Source organism: Ursus americanus, chromosome 24, assembly GCF_024610735.1.
Source record: "Ursus americanus isolate L20-20 chromosome 24, mUrsAme1.1.p, whole genome shotgun sequence".
In the NCBI taxonomy this organism is placed as follows: Eukaryota; Metazoa; Chordata; class Mammalia; order Carnivora; family Ursidae; genus Ursus; species Ursus americanus.
In genome coordinates this window covers 6,462,920-6,480,459 of record NC_142150.1, presented here as the reverse complement: position 1 = coordinate 6,480,459, position 17,540 = coordinate 6,462,920, and the positions used below count along the sequence as shown (strand labels likewise).

At 47.2% G+C, this 17,540-nt stretch overlaps 1 protein-coding gene across 16 annotated transcripts in view; it reads left to right on the top strand.

The window, feature by feature from the left end:
* PLEKHA7 (pleckstrin homology domain containing A7) overlaps window positions 1-17,540 on the top strand; it is a 232,005-nt gene that overhangs the window by 129,310 nt on the left and 85,155 nt on the right. For all 16 annotated transcript variants that reach the window (XR_015721534.1, XR_015721535.1, XM_087855330.1 and 13 more), the window contains 5 exons: window positions 5,276-5,387; window positions 6,121-6,225; window positions 8,817-8,889; window positions 10,202-10,302; window positions 17,072-17,247. Coding sequence is in view for 14 of the 16 variants with exons in the window: in XM_087855330.1 (XP_087711456.1) it covers window positions 5,276-5,387; window positions 6,121-6,225; window positions 8,817-8,889; window positions 10,202-10,302; window positions 17,072-17,247 (567 nt within the window). In the remaining 2 variants the exon portion in view is untranslated. The remainder of the gene's footprint in view (window positions 1-5,275; window positions 5,388-6,120; window positions 6,226-8,816; window positions 8,890-10,201; window positions 10,303-17,071; window positions 17,248-17,540) is intronic.

Genomic DNA, 17,540 nt, shown 5'->3' with positions numbered 1-17,540 from the left:
CCTGGGCAACGAATAGGAGTCCAGTCCCCCAGCCACAGGTTTATTATACTTTAAAGGACCCCCACCTAGATAAGGTGCTTATAGGGGTGTCTCTAGGAAATGATTTGTTTAGAAGTTAATTGTTTGGCACCTTGAACTTTCTGGAGAGAAGTGCCTTGGAAATAAAAATAGAGTGTACCCGAGATTTAAATTCTGGGGTCCCCACTGGTAAGAGCCACAATGATGCTTTTCATTTAGCGCAATGCGTCATGGTTTTCAGAAGATCATTAGAATCCACACAACCACCTTGTGAGGTGAGAGTAGTTTTCACCATTTTGCAAAAATGGAAACTGAGGCCCAAAGGAACGATGTGACTTGTGGAGGAGGGACTAAGCTGCAGAGTTTTGTTGAGACCCAGTTATTCCAGGCTCCTGGTCTTCCCACCACCCCAGGATCCTCTTGGTTTGGGGATGGGGCTTGGGGCTGGGAAGAGCAGCAACAGCCTGCTTCTGTGACACCTTGGGACTTGCCATGGGGTGGTGTCTCTGTGGGAAAGCCCAGGGTTTGGAGTCTAGCTTCTGTCTCAGACAAGCCATTCATCTCACTTAGCCTCAGTTTTCTCATCTACAAAATGGATATGGTAAAGCTGGCTCTTCAGGATTAAGTGACATAATGCAGGCTAGGTGCCTGGCATGCAGCAGGTGCTGGACAAGTCCAGCCCCGGCCCTCTGCTTGCTTGACCTTGTGCACCGACCCTGAGGGTTGCTGATTCTTGGCTTGGTGACCTACCTATTAAGACAGTGATAGGGTAGGGAAGGGTGTTGCTGTGATCCCACTTGAACTTGCTCCTCTTCATGATGTTGACCGAGAGGCAGCTGGGGATCCCGTTAACCAAACGCACCTAAATTCAAACCCAACAGAAGAAAATGACTTCTGAATTTATAACCTCCCTCTCACCACACGGTCATTGTTAATGTGCATTTCCTGGGTATGTAGGTAGCAGAAGCAGTTCCTTTTATAGAGAGGGAAATCGAGGCACAGAGAAAGTGATTTCCTGTCCAGGCTCACTTGACGCATCCTTCAGGAAGTTTAGGATGAAATCACTTTCCTACTGGGCTTCTACAGACTGATTTTTGTCTAGTCCCAACTTCTTTTGTTCATCTCAGCTGGGAGGCAGTTGAGTTAAAACTCCAGCTCACTGTTTTGAACTTCAGCCCACACCCCTCTAGCAAAATAATCAGCATTCATGTAGCCCAAGCCAAGGAAAGAGACGTCTTTGTTCAAATCATCCCACTGTTCTTTGGGAATCCAGAAACCTGGCAAACAGGCTTTTAAGTTAATAGATTTTATTTAATGACACCAAGAGTCTGCCTTCCCATAGCGTGTGCAGGTGTTTGGTCTCCTCTCCTGGGATCCGTGTGACTCATGTGCCTGAGGGCATGCTGTTAACTGAACCACCTTTCACAGCTGCTCAGCTCAGGGGCACAGGCTCTTCTCTGAGGGAGAGGACGGATCTTGAGTGAAACCCGTCAGGAGTATACCTCAGTCTGAGGAGTTGAGGACGAGTCAGTCTCTGCCCCACCAGGCTCTTAAGTGGGAACCCTCCTGTAAGATGAACCTTTCAGTATTGTCTTTCTTCAGGAGGGTATCCACATAACACCATCGATAGTCCCATTGTTCAAAACAGTGGTAAACGACCTCCAGAACTTTCCATCCAAGCCAGCTTTTCAGTAAAGTGGGAAAATTGTTTTGGGGACTTTTTTGTTCTGTTTTGGGGGTTTTTTTTAGGTGGGGGGATTGGTGGAGGGGCAGATGGAGAGAGAGAGAGAGAGGAGATTCTTAAGCAGGCTCCATGCCCAGTGCAGAACCTGACATAGGCCTCCATCTCAGGACCCTGACATCATGACCTGAGTCCAAATCAAGAGTCGGACGCTTAACTGACTAAGCCACCCAGGCACCCTGGGACTTTTTAAATATCTTTATTTTTGGGTACCAGATGGTGTCCCAAGCATGACCACCACCTGTTTTTTGTTGTTGTTGTTGTTTGTTTTTAACTATTTGTAATTCCAGATAACTAGCTATTTCCAAAGTCGTATTTACTCTTGGGATATCTAGGAGATCATTACCCTTATTGCGGAGATTCAGAGAAACATCCTCTGAAGGCAGACCTTGTCACTTGGCTGAGTGGGTGGCTGTGTGCACCTTGTTCTTTCAAAGAGCCAGGTCAGGGACTGCCAGGTAGACGTTGAAACTGTTGCTTGAGTCGGGAGCTGTCCCTGCCCATGGGGAGCCCTGATGAAGACATTCACTGTTTATGGAGACAACACGGTCTCTTCTCTGGGGCAGATATAGTTTTGGCTTTAGTCATATCACCTGATAAGCCAGCATTCTCTGGGTGTGGCTGAGCAGAGGTCTCTGTAGAATGAAGATGGAATTGTCTTCATGTTTTTCTTTCTCCTCCTCTTGTACTCTGCCACCCCCTCAACCGCTGTGTTCCACTGTCCCTCACTGATGTTCAGTGTTGGGACCACAACCAGTCCTTCTCCAGCTGAAATCTTTTCAGAGTTGGCTCCTTAGGTGGTGGTTGTACCTTCTTTCCTCACCCATCTAAGGCTGTAGGACAGTACTATTGTCGGGAGGAGCTCCCTGGCCGGCCACCATCCCCAAATGGGATGGGGACATGGGGCTAGAAACCAGGAGCTCAAGATTGTAAGGTACAGAAATGGTGCAAGTGGCCATCTATCCTGAATCTTCTGGGCCAGTCACACATCCATCCAAATAGCCTTTTCTTTGTCCCACAGTGGAGAAACAGTATATCCAGTTGATGGAATGTGATGTGGTCATTTAAAATGATGTGGATGTGGGGCGCCTGGCTGGCTCAGTTGGTGGAGCATGTGACTTTTGATCTCAGGGTTGTGAGTTCAAGCCCCATGTTGGGTCTAGAGCTTACTTAAAAAGAAATAAAAATAAAGAAAGAAATGAAACGATGTGGATATGTTTAAAATAATGGAGAAAATGTTTAACTTACAATAAGCTTTAAAAAATTAAAATGCAAAATCATAAACATAGTATATAACAATTACATAAAAATGAAAAAGCACTCTTCCCCTGCCCCCCCGCCCCCACCAAACCAGACATATAAAAAAGAGTGGAAGTATATATACCAAGTGTTAAAAGTGGTTTTCCTTTGGGTAGAAAGACTACGATAATTTTTTTCTTTCCTTTTAGCTTTTTAAAAAATATTTCCCAAATATTCTATAATAATTCTCTGTGTCTTAAATGGGAGCAAATTAAATTTGATAAATCCCAAACAAATCTATTTTATCATCGGATTTTGTGTCCTGAATTTTGGCGTACAGCTACAGCCGCCATAACTGAGAACTCATCTTTGTTTCAACCTCTGGAACTCCGAACATCAGGCAAGGCTAAGTTCCAGACAGACGTTTTGGGCATAGTTCTAACTGGAGGCAGGGGCTGGACAAGGCAGCCTCTCAGGGCCCTTCTCACCCCCCGCTGGCTGGCGGTGATCTCTGTGCTGCATGCTGCTGCCAGCAGTGAGCGGGCTGAGCGCAGTGACATTCTCTGAGTGGGGAACAGTAACAAAAGTCTGGCTGGGATGGAGGCCGGGGGCGGGGAATCTGAAGTGAGTGCCTGAGCTGATAAGGAGCCAGTGATCTTTCTGCCTGGTGGGACTTGCACTTCCAGCTGCCAAGCATCCGGTAGAGCTCAGCCCCTCGGAAAGCCGGTCCCGCGGCAGTGGGCCTGCTGCTGGCACAGCTCAGAGAGCGCGGTGGTCACGGCTACTTCTGCGAAGAAGTAATGGTGCAGGGTGTCGGGGCTGTGTTTTGGGGCGCAGGAAGGATCACTTATCCTTGGAGCAGTAGTGGTTTTGAAGGAAGCAGCATATCTCCAAGGGGGAAACTAGGATCTTCCGTCGTGGCACCTCTGTAAAAGTGAGCCTGGCGAATGGACACCCAGAGTGCTGCTTCCTCGCCGAGTCTTGTCTGGATCCCCCGTCTCTGCAGGCTCCTGCCCCAGGCCTCCAAGTCCGATTTCCTGCACTCCTCAGGCAGGGAGCCTCAGTGTACTGCAGCTGCCTGGATCGTGTTGCCCGTCAGAGAACCCAGCCACAGGACAAGGACACTTAGACTTTGAGGAAGCCTTACTGATCCTGCAGTTAGTAGAGTCTGGGAATCAGGCATCAGGCTGTTCGAGGATAGGCATTGAATTTGCTGGAGGCACTCGCTGCCACCCGGGCTTGGGAAGACTGGCGAATGCTGGGGCTGTGCGGAAGCAGGTGAGAGGGGTTCTCTGTAGTGTCTCTTTAGTGTCATACTGAGATGTTCCCAGAGTTTTGGCTCTCCCAGGGCAGGCAGACCCTCTTGATGGGAAACATGGTGTCTCTAGCTGCTGTTGGGGACACACAGAGGGGATCTTCATTGGGGGCCCAGGCATGTTTCATTGCTTCCTGCTCCCAGGCATGGCACAAGGGGTTAATATCTCTGATGGTTCTATTTTGGGGCAAAGGAGTGTTCCTAGAATAGGACTCTTTGTTGAGTAATCTATTTTGGGAGGCAAGCCCCACTGGCGTTTATGTAAGCGATTCTGTGTGTGTATCTGGGGGTGTGGATGTGTGCGCAAGTGATTTCTTATTACTAATTATAAACAGCTTCTTTTGGGAGCCAGAGAAATGGAGGGGTGTGTGTGTGTGTGTGTGTGTGTGCGTGCGTGTGTAAGGAGTATGGGTTGCTCTCTGTGAAGAGTGGTACAACTGTGCGTGCCCATCTGAGTGGGCAGTTGCCAAGACACCTGAGTAAGAGAGTAAACGTGGGGACCTTAGGACAGCAGGCAGGAATGACGGCCTTGGCCCCTTTGTGGTGTGTCAGCTGCAAAGGTGTGCCCATCTACTATCGTCTTGATTCCCTGAAGCACCTGGACATTGCAGTCCTCTGGCTACAGTCTGAGTCAGGTGGTCTCCGAAAGATCAATCATGGCATATCAACCAGTTCTAGTCTGGAATGAATCTCAGCTTCCACTTTTTTTTTTTTTTTTAAGATTTTTATTTATTTGACAGAGAGAGAGATAGCCAGCGAGAGAGGGAACACAAGCAGGGGGAGTGGGAGAGGAAGAAGCAGGCTCCCAGTGGAGGAGCCCGATGTAGGGCTCAATCCCAGAACACTGGGATCATGCCCTGAGCCGAAGGCAGACGCTCAACAACTGAGCCACCCAGGCGCCCCTCAACTTCCACTTCTACTGCAGTGTGGTACTTACTGGACTCTCCTGTGTCTTCCCACAGGCCACAGCCACATATGTCGAAGCAAGAGAGAAACCAAAGACCGTCCAGCATGGTCAGTGAGACGTCCACAGCTGGAACCACGTCCACTGTGGAGGCCAAACCTGGCCCCAAGGTGAGCTCCTGGCCACTTACTCCTTCCTTCCACCCTTTAAGATTTTGCAGATGCCCATCGACCCCCACCATAGTTTTGTGAGGGAGGCGTGTAGGAAGTATCTTCCCCAAATGACATATCAGGAAATTGAGACCAACTGGGGTAGTGTCACTTGTCCAAGAAAACAGGTGATTGCTGACAGAACCAGGACTGACAACTAAGTCCTTAGATGCCATCATCATTTTCCTGGCTTTTCTTGGGAGGGCCACACCTCTGTTCACAGGTGTGTTACGAGACTGCCTGATGAGATTTGTGAGGAAAGGTGAGATGTGGGACCATTGACTGAAGAGCAGGGAACAGAACCAGCATTGCAGAGAAGGGGTGCAGAGGACCGAACCCAGATCGGACGGTAAATATCTGGAAATTGGCAAAATTTGTGACCAAAAAGTAGCTTTGCTCCAGAAGGACTAGGACATAATGAGGACCAACAGCTGCTGGTGAAAGTTGATGGAAAAATCCCTTTTTTTCCTCTGTGACCCAGATGGGAAGCTTGCTAGGTCTTGGATTCACCTTTGCATTAAAATGCTGTGGCCATGTGGCCGCCGGTTCTGGTCTTCTTGCTATTCTTTTGATGAACAGGCACTGCCACTTAGAGTAAGGCAGGGGAGCCTACAGCTCTCCTATCATGCAGGTGCTTCTTGTGACTTCCCAAGTCCCCTAAATGGTGCTAGAATTCGAGTCTGCTTTTTCCTAGATCATGAAGTCCAGCAATAAAGTCCACAGCTTTGGGAAGAGGGACCAGGCCATTCGGAGGAACCCCAATGTTCCAGTGGTGGTGAGGGGGTGGCTGCACAAGCAGGTGAGGACACTGGGAGGGGAGGGTGGGAGAGGGGGATGGCTCTTGCTGATCTCCTTCCTTACCCTGGCCCCTGGGAGCTGGGGACAGACTCATAATAAGCTCTCTGCTCCTGAGTTTGTCTGAGGCAGGTGTGCTGTCCATTTTTATGAGTGGACCATCTGCTCAATGGCTACAGCTTCCCTCCCCAAACCCACTTGACCCTTTGGGCCCCCAGTGCTATTGGCTGCCCTGGGACCCAGGCACTGGTGTGTGGGTGATTCAGCATGAATCCAGCCTTACCACCAATCCCCGGCCAGCACTTGTCCTCTTGATGTTAAAGAGCCTTTGTTATCATTTGGTTGAAAAATCCCATCTTTTCCTCTCCTCTGGTCTAGCACACATGTCTGGCTCCCTGCAGATTCCTAATCAGCCAAACTCAGCCCATTGCTTCCTCACCCCTTACCTCTCTTTTTTACCCAACCTACTTTTTCTGGGTCTTGGTGATGGTACCACCATTCTCCTAGGCAACCTGCTTAGAAACAGCTCTTCTTTCTCCCACGTCCCTTCCCTTAGGAAGCCCTGTCAGCTCCCCTGAGGCTGTCCTGTATCTCTAAACTCACCACCAATTGTTCTGTCTCTTGTCCTCTGGCCACAAATAGGCTGTGAGCTCCCAGGGTCAGAGAGCATGTCCCTTTTGTCTTCTTCCTTCTCTCCTTGCCATCCATCCATCTGTTCGTCCATCTGTCTGTCCATTATTTACCAAGTGCCTGCCGGGATTTTTTCTTTTTCCCCAAAGATTTATTTACTTTAGAGAGAGAGAGAGGAGAGAAAGAGCATGCAGGGGGGACGGGCGGAGGGGGGGTGAAGGGAATGTTAAGCAGACTCAGCACTGAACGCAGAGCCCAACATGGGGCTTGATCCCACAGCCTTGAGATCACGACCTGAGCTGAAACCAAGAGTCAGACTCTTAACCGACTGAACCACCCAGGCACCCCCGCCTGCCAGGTTCTAAGTGCTTCCACAGCAAGTATAAAGAGGTGAATAACATGTGGTTCCTGCCGTTGAGGAACTCAGTCTACTGGGGAAACAGACATATCTCTCACATGTCCTATCGTGGCCCTCACAGTCTTTCACATATCATAGCATCAAAAAACCCCACAAACTCCAAGAGCTATGATGTTAATTTTTACCAAACGCTCTGTGGGACGACAGAGGAAGGCATTGCATTGCGCACCACACAGAATCCCTGGAAGACCCCTTGAAATCTCTCTCCCATCAGATTCCCCAGCACAGCTTCTGTAGCTCTCCAGCCTTCTCTGTCAGACAGCGGGTTGGCACCTCTCTCAGTGATACCCTCTTCCCTCACAGCTTTGTCTCTTTCCTTGCCTCTCTGCCCATCTCTTTTACCTGAATAACCTTCTGACTTTCCCATTTGCATCCCCATCCCCATTAAACAGAAGTATGCTGCTTTGATATGTGGAGGGAGAGGGAAGGGGCTGTAAGTAGTTCTTCTCCCCAGCCCCCACTGCCCAGCCCAGCAACTGTAAGAGGCCTATGTGGAGTGCTGTGGACACACAGCACAGAGAATGTAGCTGTGCTTGGGGGATTCCTAAAAGGCTTCCCAGAGGAAGTGACATTTGTACTAGGTGTGGAAGGATGGAGAGGAGTTTTCCAAACAAAGCAATACGCCAAGATCTTAGAGATTGTCTCGTCAGAGCAGAAGGTAACACCAAGAAATGCATGAACTCAGCGAGTTAAATTGGTTTTTAGCACTTTAGTAAGTGGAGAATGGACAAACTTGATGTTGTGCTTAGGGTTAGAGACTGACATACTGTTATTTTTTAAAATTTAAACTTGTCAAAAACTTTTGCAGAAGGAAAACAGTTTTAACAGCTAAAAGCAGCTCTGGAGTTTTCCTAGGTTTGGGAGAAAAATGATCCTACAGCACGCCTATTTTCCTACCCTAGCCTTGTTTTTTTAGAATTTTCACAATCATCTAAAATTTTTCTAACAAATGTATTGATTTATATTTTAGGTGCGTAAAGACAAATTCATGTTATGAGGCAGTTTGATAACAAGACAATCCAAGTCTCTTTACACTGAGTGGAAGGAAAATCCATGGCAAAATTAGCCCCTTATGATAGAGAACTGGACTTAGTCAAATGAGAACGTTGTTTCATCGATTAATTAGCTAACTTAAATTCCTTGTTTCATGCTATGTAAATCAATTTTCTCTTCAGCATAAGTGAAGGTATTTTACAGAATAGCACCTAAATAAATAAATAAATAGCATCCTTTTTGTTAAAAACTGATTTCTTTCTTAATGGAAGAATTATTTTTTGATTTCACATCTTCCTTTCTGAAAGAAGGATACTTAACATTAATCTGTTTCCAGGATACACGTAACACTTCCTGGGGACAAACCATCGTTGAATCTAAATTTTAATGTCCTATTAAAAAATGGCCATGCAATAAAAATTCATTAATTCATTAATTTATTGAAAGAACGAGTGGATATGGGTAAGTTTTGGTTCTAGCATCACGCTGTGCATGATTGGAAAGGGGGAAGAGTGTGCTCAGATATTGTCTGATTAGTTTTCTTTGCTTTGCAGGACAGTTCTGGGATGAGACTGTGGAAAAGGAGGTGGTTTGTGCTTGCTGATTATTGCTTGTTTTACTATAAAGGTGAGCTGAGGCTCAGGCCACCAAGGGCTCTTTGTGTTGGAGGGGGTGGTGAGGTGATACAGAGGCTTATGTTCTCAAATGCAGTGATTGCCAAAGTGTTCACTTTTACATGTGTGGGTGGTTGGTGACTTTTATTTTTACCAATCCTTGCACTCGGAGTGACATTTGTTGAGTTAAAATAAATAGAATCCAGTTTATCTGCTACTTAGACTCTCCCAAGTCTGGAGTTGTCTGAGCTTCTACCCCATTTGGGACACAGGCATACCTTTGACACAATCGGGAGAGGTGGGAAGAGCAGATAAGTCATTGTATTTGTAACTTGCTGTCTGGATCCATCCCCTATAATACTGGATGGACAGCTGGTGAATTGAGTTGGCCACATGTACATTTACGGAGCACCAGTACATAGAGTTAGGGGCTGTGCAATAGTGAGAAGAGAGAGTCTACTTGTATAAGACAAGACTAGGCTGTATTAGGTGCTTTAGAAGGCGTTTAACGTACTTAAGCAATTCAGGGGAGCAAGAAATTAATTCCATATTGGAGAATAAACGGCATTTGAGTTGGGCTTTTAAAGATACGTGGAGCTTTGCCTGTGTATGAAGGGCAGATGGGCATTTCAAGCAGAGGAAGCAACTTGAATAAAGTTCTAGAAGCAGAAGAAAGTGGAATGACAGACCTGTGAGGCGAGAGTGAGGTCAGCATGCGGGACATAGTAGGAAAGAAGGCTCAGGAGGTGGGTAAGGGCCAAAATGCAGGAGGGCTGTGCCACCAGGTGGAGTAAGATGGACTGCGTTTTGCATTCAGTGGGCAGTCAGCAAGTGCCTTTGAGTAGGGAAGTGACAGGACCAACGCTGTCATTAGGAAGTTACCTCTGTAATGAAGATGGTTTGGAGGAGGAAGAGAATAGACGTAGAAGGTAGGATATTTTGCACACGCTCTAACTTTGCTTATGAGGTTTGCTCTTCCCAGAATGCCCTTCCCCATCCTTTAAAACACTAGATACCACCTTCTGAAGGCTTCTCCACCTCCCCAGACTGTCACTTCTGCCTCTGTGCTCCCACAGCACTTGGGGTACTGCCATATTTCAGGAGTTCACAGGTTGCGCTGAGCATGTTTCCATGCCTGTCTCTGCCCGGCTCGCCTGTGTCATTCCTGCATTAGCACAGAGGTCCCCAGGGAGCACCGGAATGGACGATCAGTGACTGCAGTACTCCTAGGGAGCTATAAGGAGCCCTGAACGGGGGCAGTGGGATGGACCAACCCAGGGAAGGTGCCGCAGAAGGCTATTCTGATGTGTGTTTTCCATTCAAAGACAGCCGAGAAGAAGCGGTCCTTGGGAGCATCCCTCTACCCAGCTACGTGATCTCACCTGTGGCCCCTGAGGACCGCATAAGTCGCAAGTATTCCTTTAAGGTACTGCCCCCTCCCCTCCAGAGCGCAGTTCCACCCTAAGAAACTTTGTGTTCCCAAAAATCGCTTCATAAAGGCAGTTGTTTTTTGTGGGGAGTGGGGAGAAGTTAAGAAGCTAGAGCATTTCGGGTGCATGTTAACACCATTGTAAATTCTTTAAATAAGAATAATACCACATCAAAAGTACTTTCATTTGTATCTGAGCTTCTGAGTCCCCCAGCTTTGCGTAAGTATTCAGACCCCTCTTATCGCTACTGTCCTGTGATTACTCGTCCCCCTCATGCCTTCTTATCACTATAATCAGCCAGTCTAACTAGTGTCCAGCCACTACTGCAAGTGATGGTTCCTCACCATGGATTTACAGCAATTCTATTATGAAAACTTATATTGAGGGTTAGAAGCTCATGTTGAAGAGATTTTCAAGTTTATCTGCTTTGTTTATCTTGTCAGAAAGCAAATGGAATCATATTTGATTTGTTTTCTGGATCACTAAAGATTCCCAGGGAACTCCCTTCAATAGTAAAATCCCTTTTCTACTTTCTGCTTGGTCACATGTCAAGTGAGTGTGGCCATGAGAATTGATGGCAGTCCTTTGATGCCTGCTGGCATCTTCAGAGCTGGGCATGGAGGCTCCAGGAAGGTGCTGGTCAGGCCGAAACTTGGGGAATCCTGAGGCCATCTCATTTGGTGACCTCCACACATTCCTTCACTGCTGCTGTTTCTTGGGTCCCTTAGGGATGGTGAGGATAGGGTGGGTTGAATTTCTACTTTACTGGAAGTTGAGTGGAAGTCTCAGCACTGGAGCAAGTGGCCTTTGGTGCCAGTAGCTGCGGGGAAACGCCCTCTCTCACTGCTCAGGATACAAGGCAATGACATGCATTTCAAGTGGGGTAGGGGCTCCTGCCCCCACTACTCATGTAGCTTAGCTAGTCCCATGTTGGGGGTGTAAGGTGAGTACTGGACATTAGGTACTAAAGCAGAGATTGAACAGAAGTCAAGTTTGCCAACCATAGATAAAGGATCATGGAAAAGCACAAGATAAGACGCCAGCGTTCTCTGTAAGGGTTAAAGAGAGCGTTGGTATATGGTATCCATGGTGTCTGCATCAGCGTCTTGATCTGGAGTCCATTGTGGGGGTGGTGGTTTCTACCTTTCTTTTCTGGGCTGATGCTTTAGCTTTGTTCATTGCCAGGTTTGAGCTGTCCCTCTCTTTCCCTTGGCTGTCACTATCCCCGATGACTGCAGTGTTACTATAGGTTGAAGATTCTGGGATCCTTCCCTATTTCTTGTTGTGTAACATAGTATTGCCTTATATTTGTAAAACCTTTTATGATCAGAGAAGTACTTCTATCCAGGTAAGCTCCTTTAAGGTCGTGGAGAGCCAATGTTGTAAGGTCAGTGTTATTAGCTTTATTTTATAGATTAAGAACACAAGGATTAGGGTACTTAAGAAACTTGCTCAAAGTCATAAAGCTGGAAGATGATGGTGGACAGAACTTGAATGTGAACTCTGTCCTCTTACAATTGCATTACAGGGAGGGAGGACAGTTTCTTTCTCTTCCTCTCTACTTTTCTTCTACGTCTTATTTTGGTCACCTCCTGCACACACATTGCAGGAGGTGGGAAGTGATTCAAATTAATGTTCATTGTTATCATTTTAGGAATACTCTTCTATTTAATCATTTAGAAGCCTCTCCTGCTGATTGATGGCTCTGAAAACATTGTGTTCAGTGGGTTCCAGACTGGTCTTTTGCAGCCTTAAAGTCTTCCTCAGAAAACCTTCCTTTCTAGGGTTCAGTGTTGCTACTGGGCAAACAGTTGGGATAATGTTGTATGTAATTTTTGGGGATAGCATTTGAAATATGGTCAAAGTAGCTGATTGTAACTATATATATTTCATCTTAACACTTCACTGGGAGGTGTGAAAACAGATTTAGAAAAACATCTTTTATGTGTCGTAGATTCTTTTCTCTTTGAAAAAAATTTTTCTTAGAAGGACTTCGCCAAGAGTGTTCCTTAGCTAAATTTTTGGTCTGAGAGACAGAAGGCTTGCATGTGTTTGGGGATCCCTGTGGGGGGATCCGCAGGGTCTGGGAACAGACGGAAGCTGCTACAGGCAGGTCTAGTGGTGTTCAGCTGGTCTTCCACAGAGGGCTGTGGAAGTGTGAAGGACTTCCCTTTCCCTTGGGCTGCAGCGTTCTTTTAAGGGCCAGGAAGTGGGACCCTGGGGCAGTTCAGGATCTGTGTTTTTGGGCACACTGAGGAATGCACAGTGTTTAGTGTCTTGAGCTTTATGCCTGCTTCTGATGTCAGCTCTTCATTATTTCCAGAGCTGAAATTCTCTGACCGTTGCTAGGGCACCTTGCCTGAGTTTGTTGAGAGTATCTGTGATGGTAGATAGGCACAGCCTGAAAGGTTATATGGTCCTTTCCTTGTCTTTCTTTTTCGACTGTGCTCGCAGCCTGGCAGCTGCTATGCGTTACCAGCTGGTGCAGGATGGACCCTGAGACGCAGGCGGCTCTGTGGGAGGGCCAAGTGGGGCCCTTGGTGGCGTCTAGGAGACGTTCTGCAAGGCCCTGACCAGCAGGCTTTTTGCGCTCTGCTGGCTCATCTGGGTGCCTCCCCAAAGAGCTCCTTGAATGCACAGCAAACTCTTGGCCCACGGATCAGCTCTGAGCAAGCTTGCCCCTCAGATCCAGGATCTGGAGCAAAAAGCATCTCCATGTAGCAAATGGTTCAAGGATCCTCAGTGGGGAAAAAGCCTTTATTGGGCTCCTTTGAGCTGCTCTTCCTCTCTTAAGACCAAGGGTTCCTGACCTGAGCTCTACAGCTTCCCAAGTGTCAGTGGATAAATCACATCTTTCCTTTTTTAACCTATAATGTTTCCTTTGATTACGAAGGCAGGGAAAAACAGGTGTCTGTAGCACCTGTGCCTTGGTCACCAGTAGAAACCAGAAAGCTCTTCATACCACGTTGTGACTGTTGTACATACCTTGAAATAGCATTATGCTCATCACAGTAATTACAGTAATTATTACTACATTGCTTATGTGATGATTTATTAAAGAAGCATACATATCATTATACCACATTTAAGAAAATTTTGGTAACTGTATTTCAGTATAACAAATTTCCTTTGTTTTACTTGCATATGTAGAAACATTCTGAGAAGAGTTCTTAGGATTTAGGAAACTGTCCAGAGGGTTCATGCCCCCCCCCAAAGATGAAGACCCCTGCTTTAGCTTCTGGTTGGAGGCCAGACGAGACACGTGGTTTTTCACTTATTTATATTCAGCCAACTTTCATTGTGCTCCATTGTTCTACTTGGTGGGATGCAGATTCTGGGGATACCACAATGAGAAGGGTAAGGTCCTTGCCTTCATGGGGCTTATATTCTAGAGTCTCCATTAGCATGGCGGTCATTAGGGGGTAAGAAGAGAACAGAGAAGAGCTGCCCTTTTCCTCTCCCATTTCAGTTTTGTCCTCCATCTACTCTTCTCCACCGCCCTGTCACTATTCTGTCTTGGCTGTTGTCATCCCTCCTGTTGGTAACTAGCTTTCTGCCAGAACAGTGCCTAGCACATGGTGAGTGCTCTGTAGGTGATGTTACTCCTGCTTCAGCCCTCAGACTGCAGCCTCCAATCCATCCTCCACACGGTTCCTGAATTGCACGTCTGTTCAGACTGTGCTTCCACCATAAACCCATCAGTGGCTCCCCATTGCCTGCAGGAAAAAGCCTGGTCTTGGCTTACCAGCCCCACCTTATCTATCCATTTTTAGCCACTCCCATCTTAGACTTTCCCTCCACCCATGTACAGTTGCCTGGGGCCCCAGGGCGTTTCTTGCCCACAGGCCTTTGCCTGAGCTTCAGCCACAGCCCAGAATGTTCTTTCCCCAACTCTTACTGGTCCTTCAGGTCTCTGCTTGGGGGTCACCTCCTTCAGGAAGCCTTCCTTGAGCCCTTTGGATAGGTTAGGTGCCTTTCTTCTATACATCCACAGCTCTTACATCACTGCACTGCAAGTGGTTGATTCACCTGTCCAGATCTTTCACCAGGAAAATTAGCCCATCAGCTAGTTCTACCTGGGTAGATGGGGCTAGTCCCATTCTGCAAACAGAGACCACATAGGGTAGTCATTTGTTAGAGGAGTCGTAGTGAAGTGACTCTACTTACACTTCCCAGGTTTAGGCTTTCTTGTAATTCATGTTTCGTTCTCTGTATATTAGCAATGGGGAGAGGGCAGAGAAGAGTCTTCCAAAGTTTCTAGAAAGTTCATTCAATCAGCTTAGATTACTCAAGTGACTGGTCCTATAATAACCTCAACTAACATATCTTTTGAGCCTTAAAAATGGTGGTGCTATAAGTTCCATATATGCATTATCTCATTTAATGCTCACACAGCCTTAAATGGTAACCACCATCATCACCCACAGTCCCATTTTAAAGATGAGGAAACAGAGGCCTGGGGAGGTCAAGCAGCTTCTCCAAGGTTGCCCTGGGGTAAGAGGCAGGCTCACCATGCATATCAGGCTGACTCTAGGGCCTGAGTTCCTACTCAGTTCACTGTGCTGCTCACAGTCAGCCCACAGGTTGGGCATGAGGAGTTCCTTCTTAATGTCAGCAAACGGGCACCATAGTCTTTGTAAGTCATAAACCTGACAGTCTTATCCTTGACAATTGTCATTCTCAGCTGTCATGCCCAGTCCATTCCCAGGTCCTGCTGATATTACCTGCTACTTTTGTCCAGACTCAGGGCAATCCTCTTCTTCTCAGCCCTTACCACCGTCTCTCACCTGTATTCCTGTACCGGTCTCCTGCCCCTATCCTCTCATCTGCCCCAGACCGGCTCTAACCTCTTCATACTGCAGCCAGGGTGGTTTTTCCAGACAAAAATCTGATCTCCCCACTCCGCCGCTCAAACCGTTTAATAACTTCTCCTTGCTCTTGCAAATGAGACAAAACCCTAACATGACCACAAGACCCTGGCGACCTGGCCCTGCCAACTCCAGTAGCTTCATTTCACTCTGCCCTCTCCTTTTCTCCTTACCAGGGACGCTGGCTTCATCCTTGAGCTTACCATACTCTTGTCCACCTTGGGGTCCCACACATCCCTCTGTGCTACTCCTACTAAAATATCTGCTTCCTCTGTAGAGGGCAGCTTAAATATCACTTTTCTGGGACAGTGGATAACCCCTTTTGCATGCAAGGAAGGATATCAGGTTTGCTTTGGTCACTGTAGGGGCTCAGCTGCAGGCCAAGTTTGCCTATACTTTCTTGGAACTAACTGGATAGATTCAGGTATGTCAGTGTCAGTAGTAGGCCCGTATTTTATATGCATTTTGGACCTAGATGTTAGCGTGGGTCGCAGAAACCAATGTGGACAGTTCATCTGAGAGGTTTCATCCATGACCATTAGTGATTCTAGAAGCATGTTGTTTCCCAGCTTCTAATTGGTTCTTTCCTTTTGTTTTCTCTGACTGGTCCTTGCATGAGGTCTGTCTTTCAATCTGGATCCAGATTATTGGACCAGTGATCTGTGTAATCATTACTAATTTCTGGGTAGTACCTGGGAACATTGTATAGAGAAGTTTGGACTCAGAGTCAGATAGACCTAGGAACAAATCCTGGTTCCAACTCTTCATTTATTCAACTAACATTTGTTGAGCACCAACTATGTGCCAGGCACTATTCCTGAGGATACTGTAGTGAACAAAATAGACAAAGTCCTTGTTCTCATGGAGTTTCTATTCTGGAGGGAAGAGACAGTTGATAAGCTGTGTGTAAAATAGATAATGTGTAAAATAGATAATGCCAGGTAATGTTAACGGCTGTGAAGAATCTGTTCCTGGGTATGAAGATCAGGGAAAGTTACTTAACATCTTAGACCTTCACTTGTCACATTTGTAAAATAGAGATTCTGTCCCTGCCTTTCAGGGTTGTTGGTACTAAGATGAGATTAAAGTCATGGAAGTACCCAGGAGACACATAGTAGGCATTGATCAGCTCTACTGATCTTCCTTCTTGTATATCTTCCTATGTAGATTTGGTGAGATTTTTCATTACAGAGTTAAGACAGGCCCCTGCCTATCAGAACACAGAGGGAGGAACTGGCCTTGCCTCTTGTTTGCACCCATCCTGGTTGCTTTTCAGTGGTCATTTCTGGTACCTCTTCACGGGCTTTTTGCAAGGATTCATGTGAAAGCACCTTGAGGCTTCCTAGCACATAGTAGGTACACAAGGATTTTCAGTCAAATGTCAAACTTTGTAGTGCCTCTTTGGAGAGAGAGAAGAGCAGCAGCTTTGACGGGAACACATCACATTTCACCGCCACGCTGGGAGGCCCGGTGAATACTTGCGCCAAGCCACCTGCTGTTACTGCTGATTGTTGGCTCAATTCCAGTAATGACGTGCTTCAGAAGAACCCAAACAGGGATTCCGGAGAGTTTGCTTCTACAGAATGAAGGTTTTGAAAAAAGTCTCTCACAGAAGCCTTGACTGTGTGCCCCTCCCTGAGCAGGAGTAGGAGAAATAGGGACAGGTACAGCTGCAGGGCTTTAGCGCGGGGACGGGACACAGCTGACACTGGGCTGACTGCACTAGGAAGGGGGAATCCAGCTGTGATGTTTTCCAGGTGTCGGAACAGGCTGGGCGGTGCCTGGGCTTTTAATCTGGAAGAGGGGAGAACGTGGCCAGAGTGTCTTCTTGTTTCGGCTCCCAGAAGTAAAATGTACGCTGACCCCTCTGACCTGGGTTTCCGCCTCGTGTTCACAGGCTGTGCACACGGGGATGCGAGCACTCATCTATAATAGCTCCACGGGGGGCTCTCAGGCCGAGCAGTCAGGCATGAGGACCTACTACTTCAGTGCCGACACCCAGGAGGACATGAACGCATGGGTCCGGGCCATGAACCAGGCTGCACAGGTGCTGTCTCGATCGTCGCTGAAGAGGTCAGTCCCAACGGAAGGTCCCTGTCAGAGTACTTCCCACATTAGGTTGGGGACCCAGATAAGAACACTTGGGTGCCCCAAATTCCACCTTGCATTCACTCATATTAAGCACTGCCCTTTCTTTGAGGTCCTATTTCTTGAGGTCCTGTTCTTGAGGTCCTATTCTCCCAGGGGGGAGAATGCATACACGGTAAGGTCCCTCAGAAGTTAACTGGTCCTCTCTTCACTGGGCAGAGAAATGCAAAGACCTGGAAGGGTACAGTGATTGCCTGGAATATGGAGTCTTGGAACCT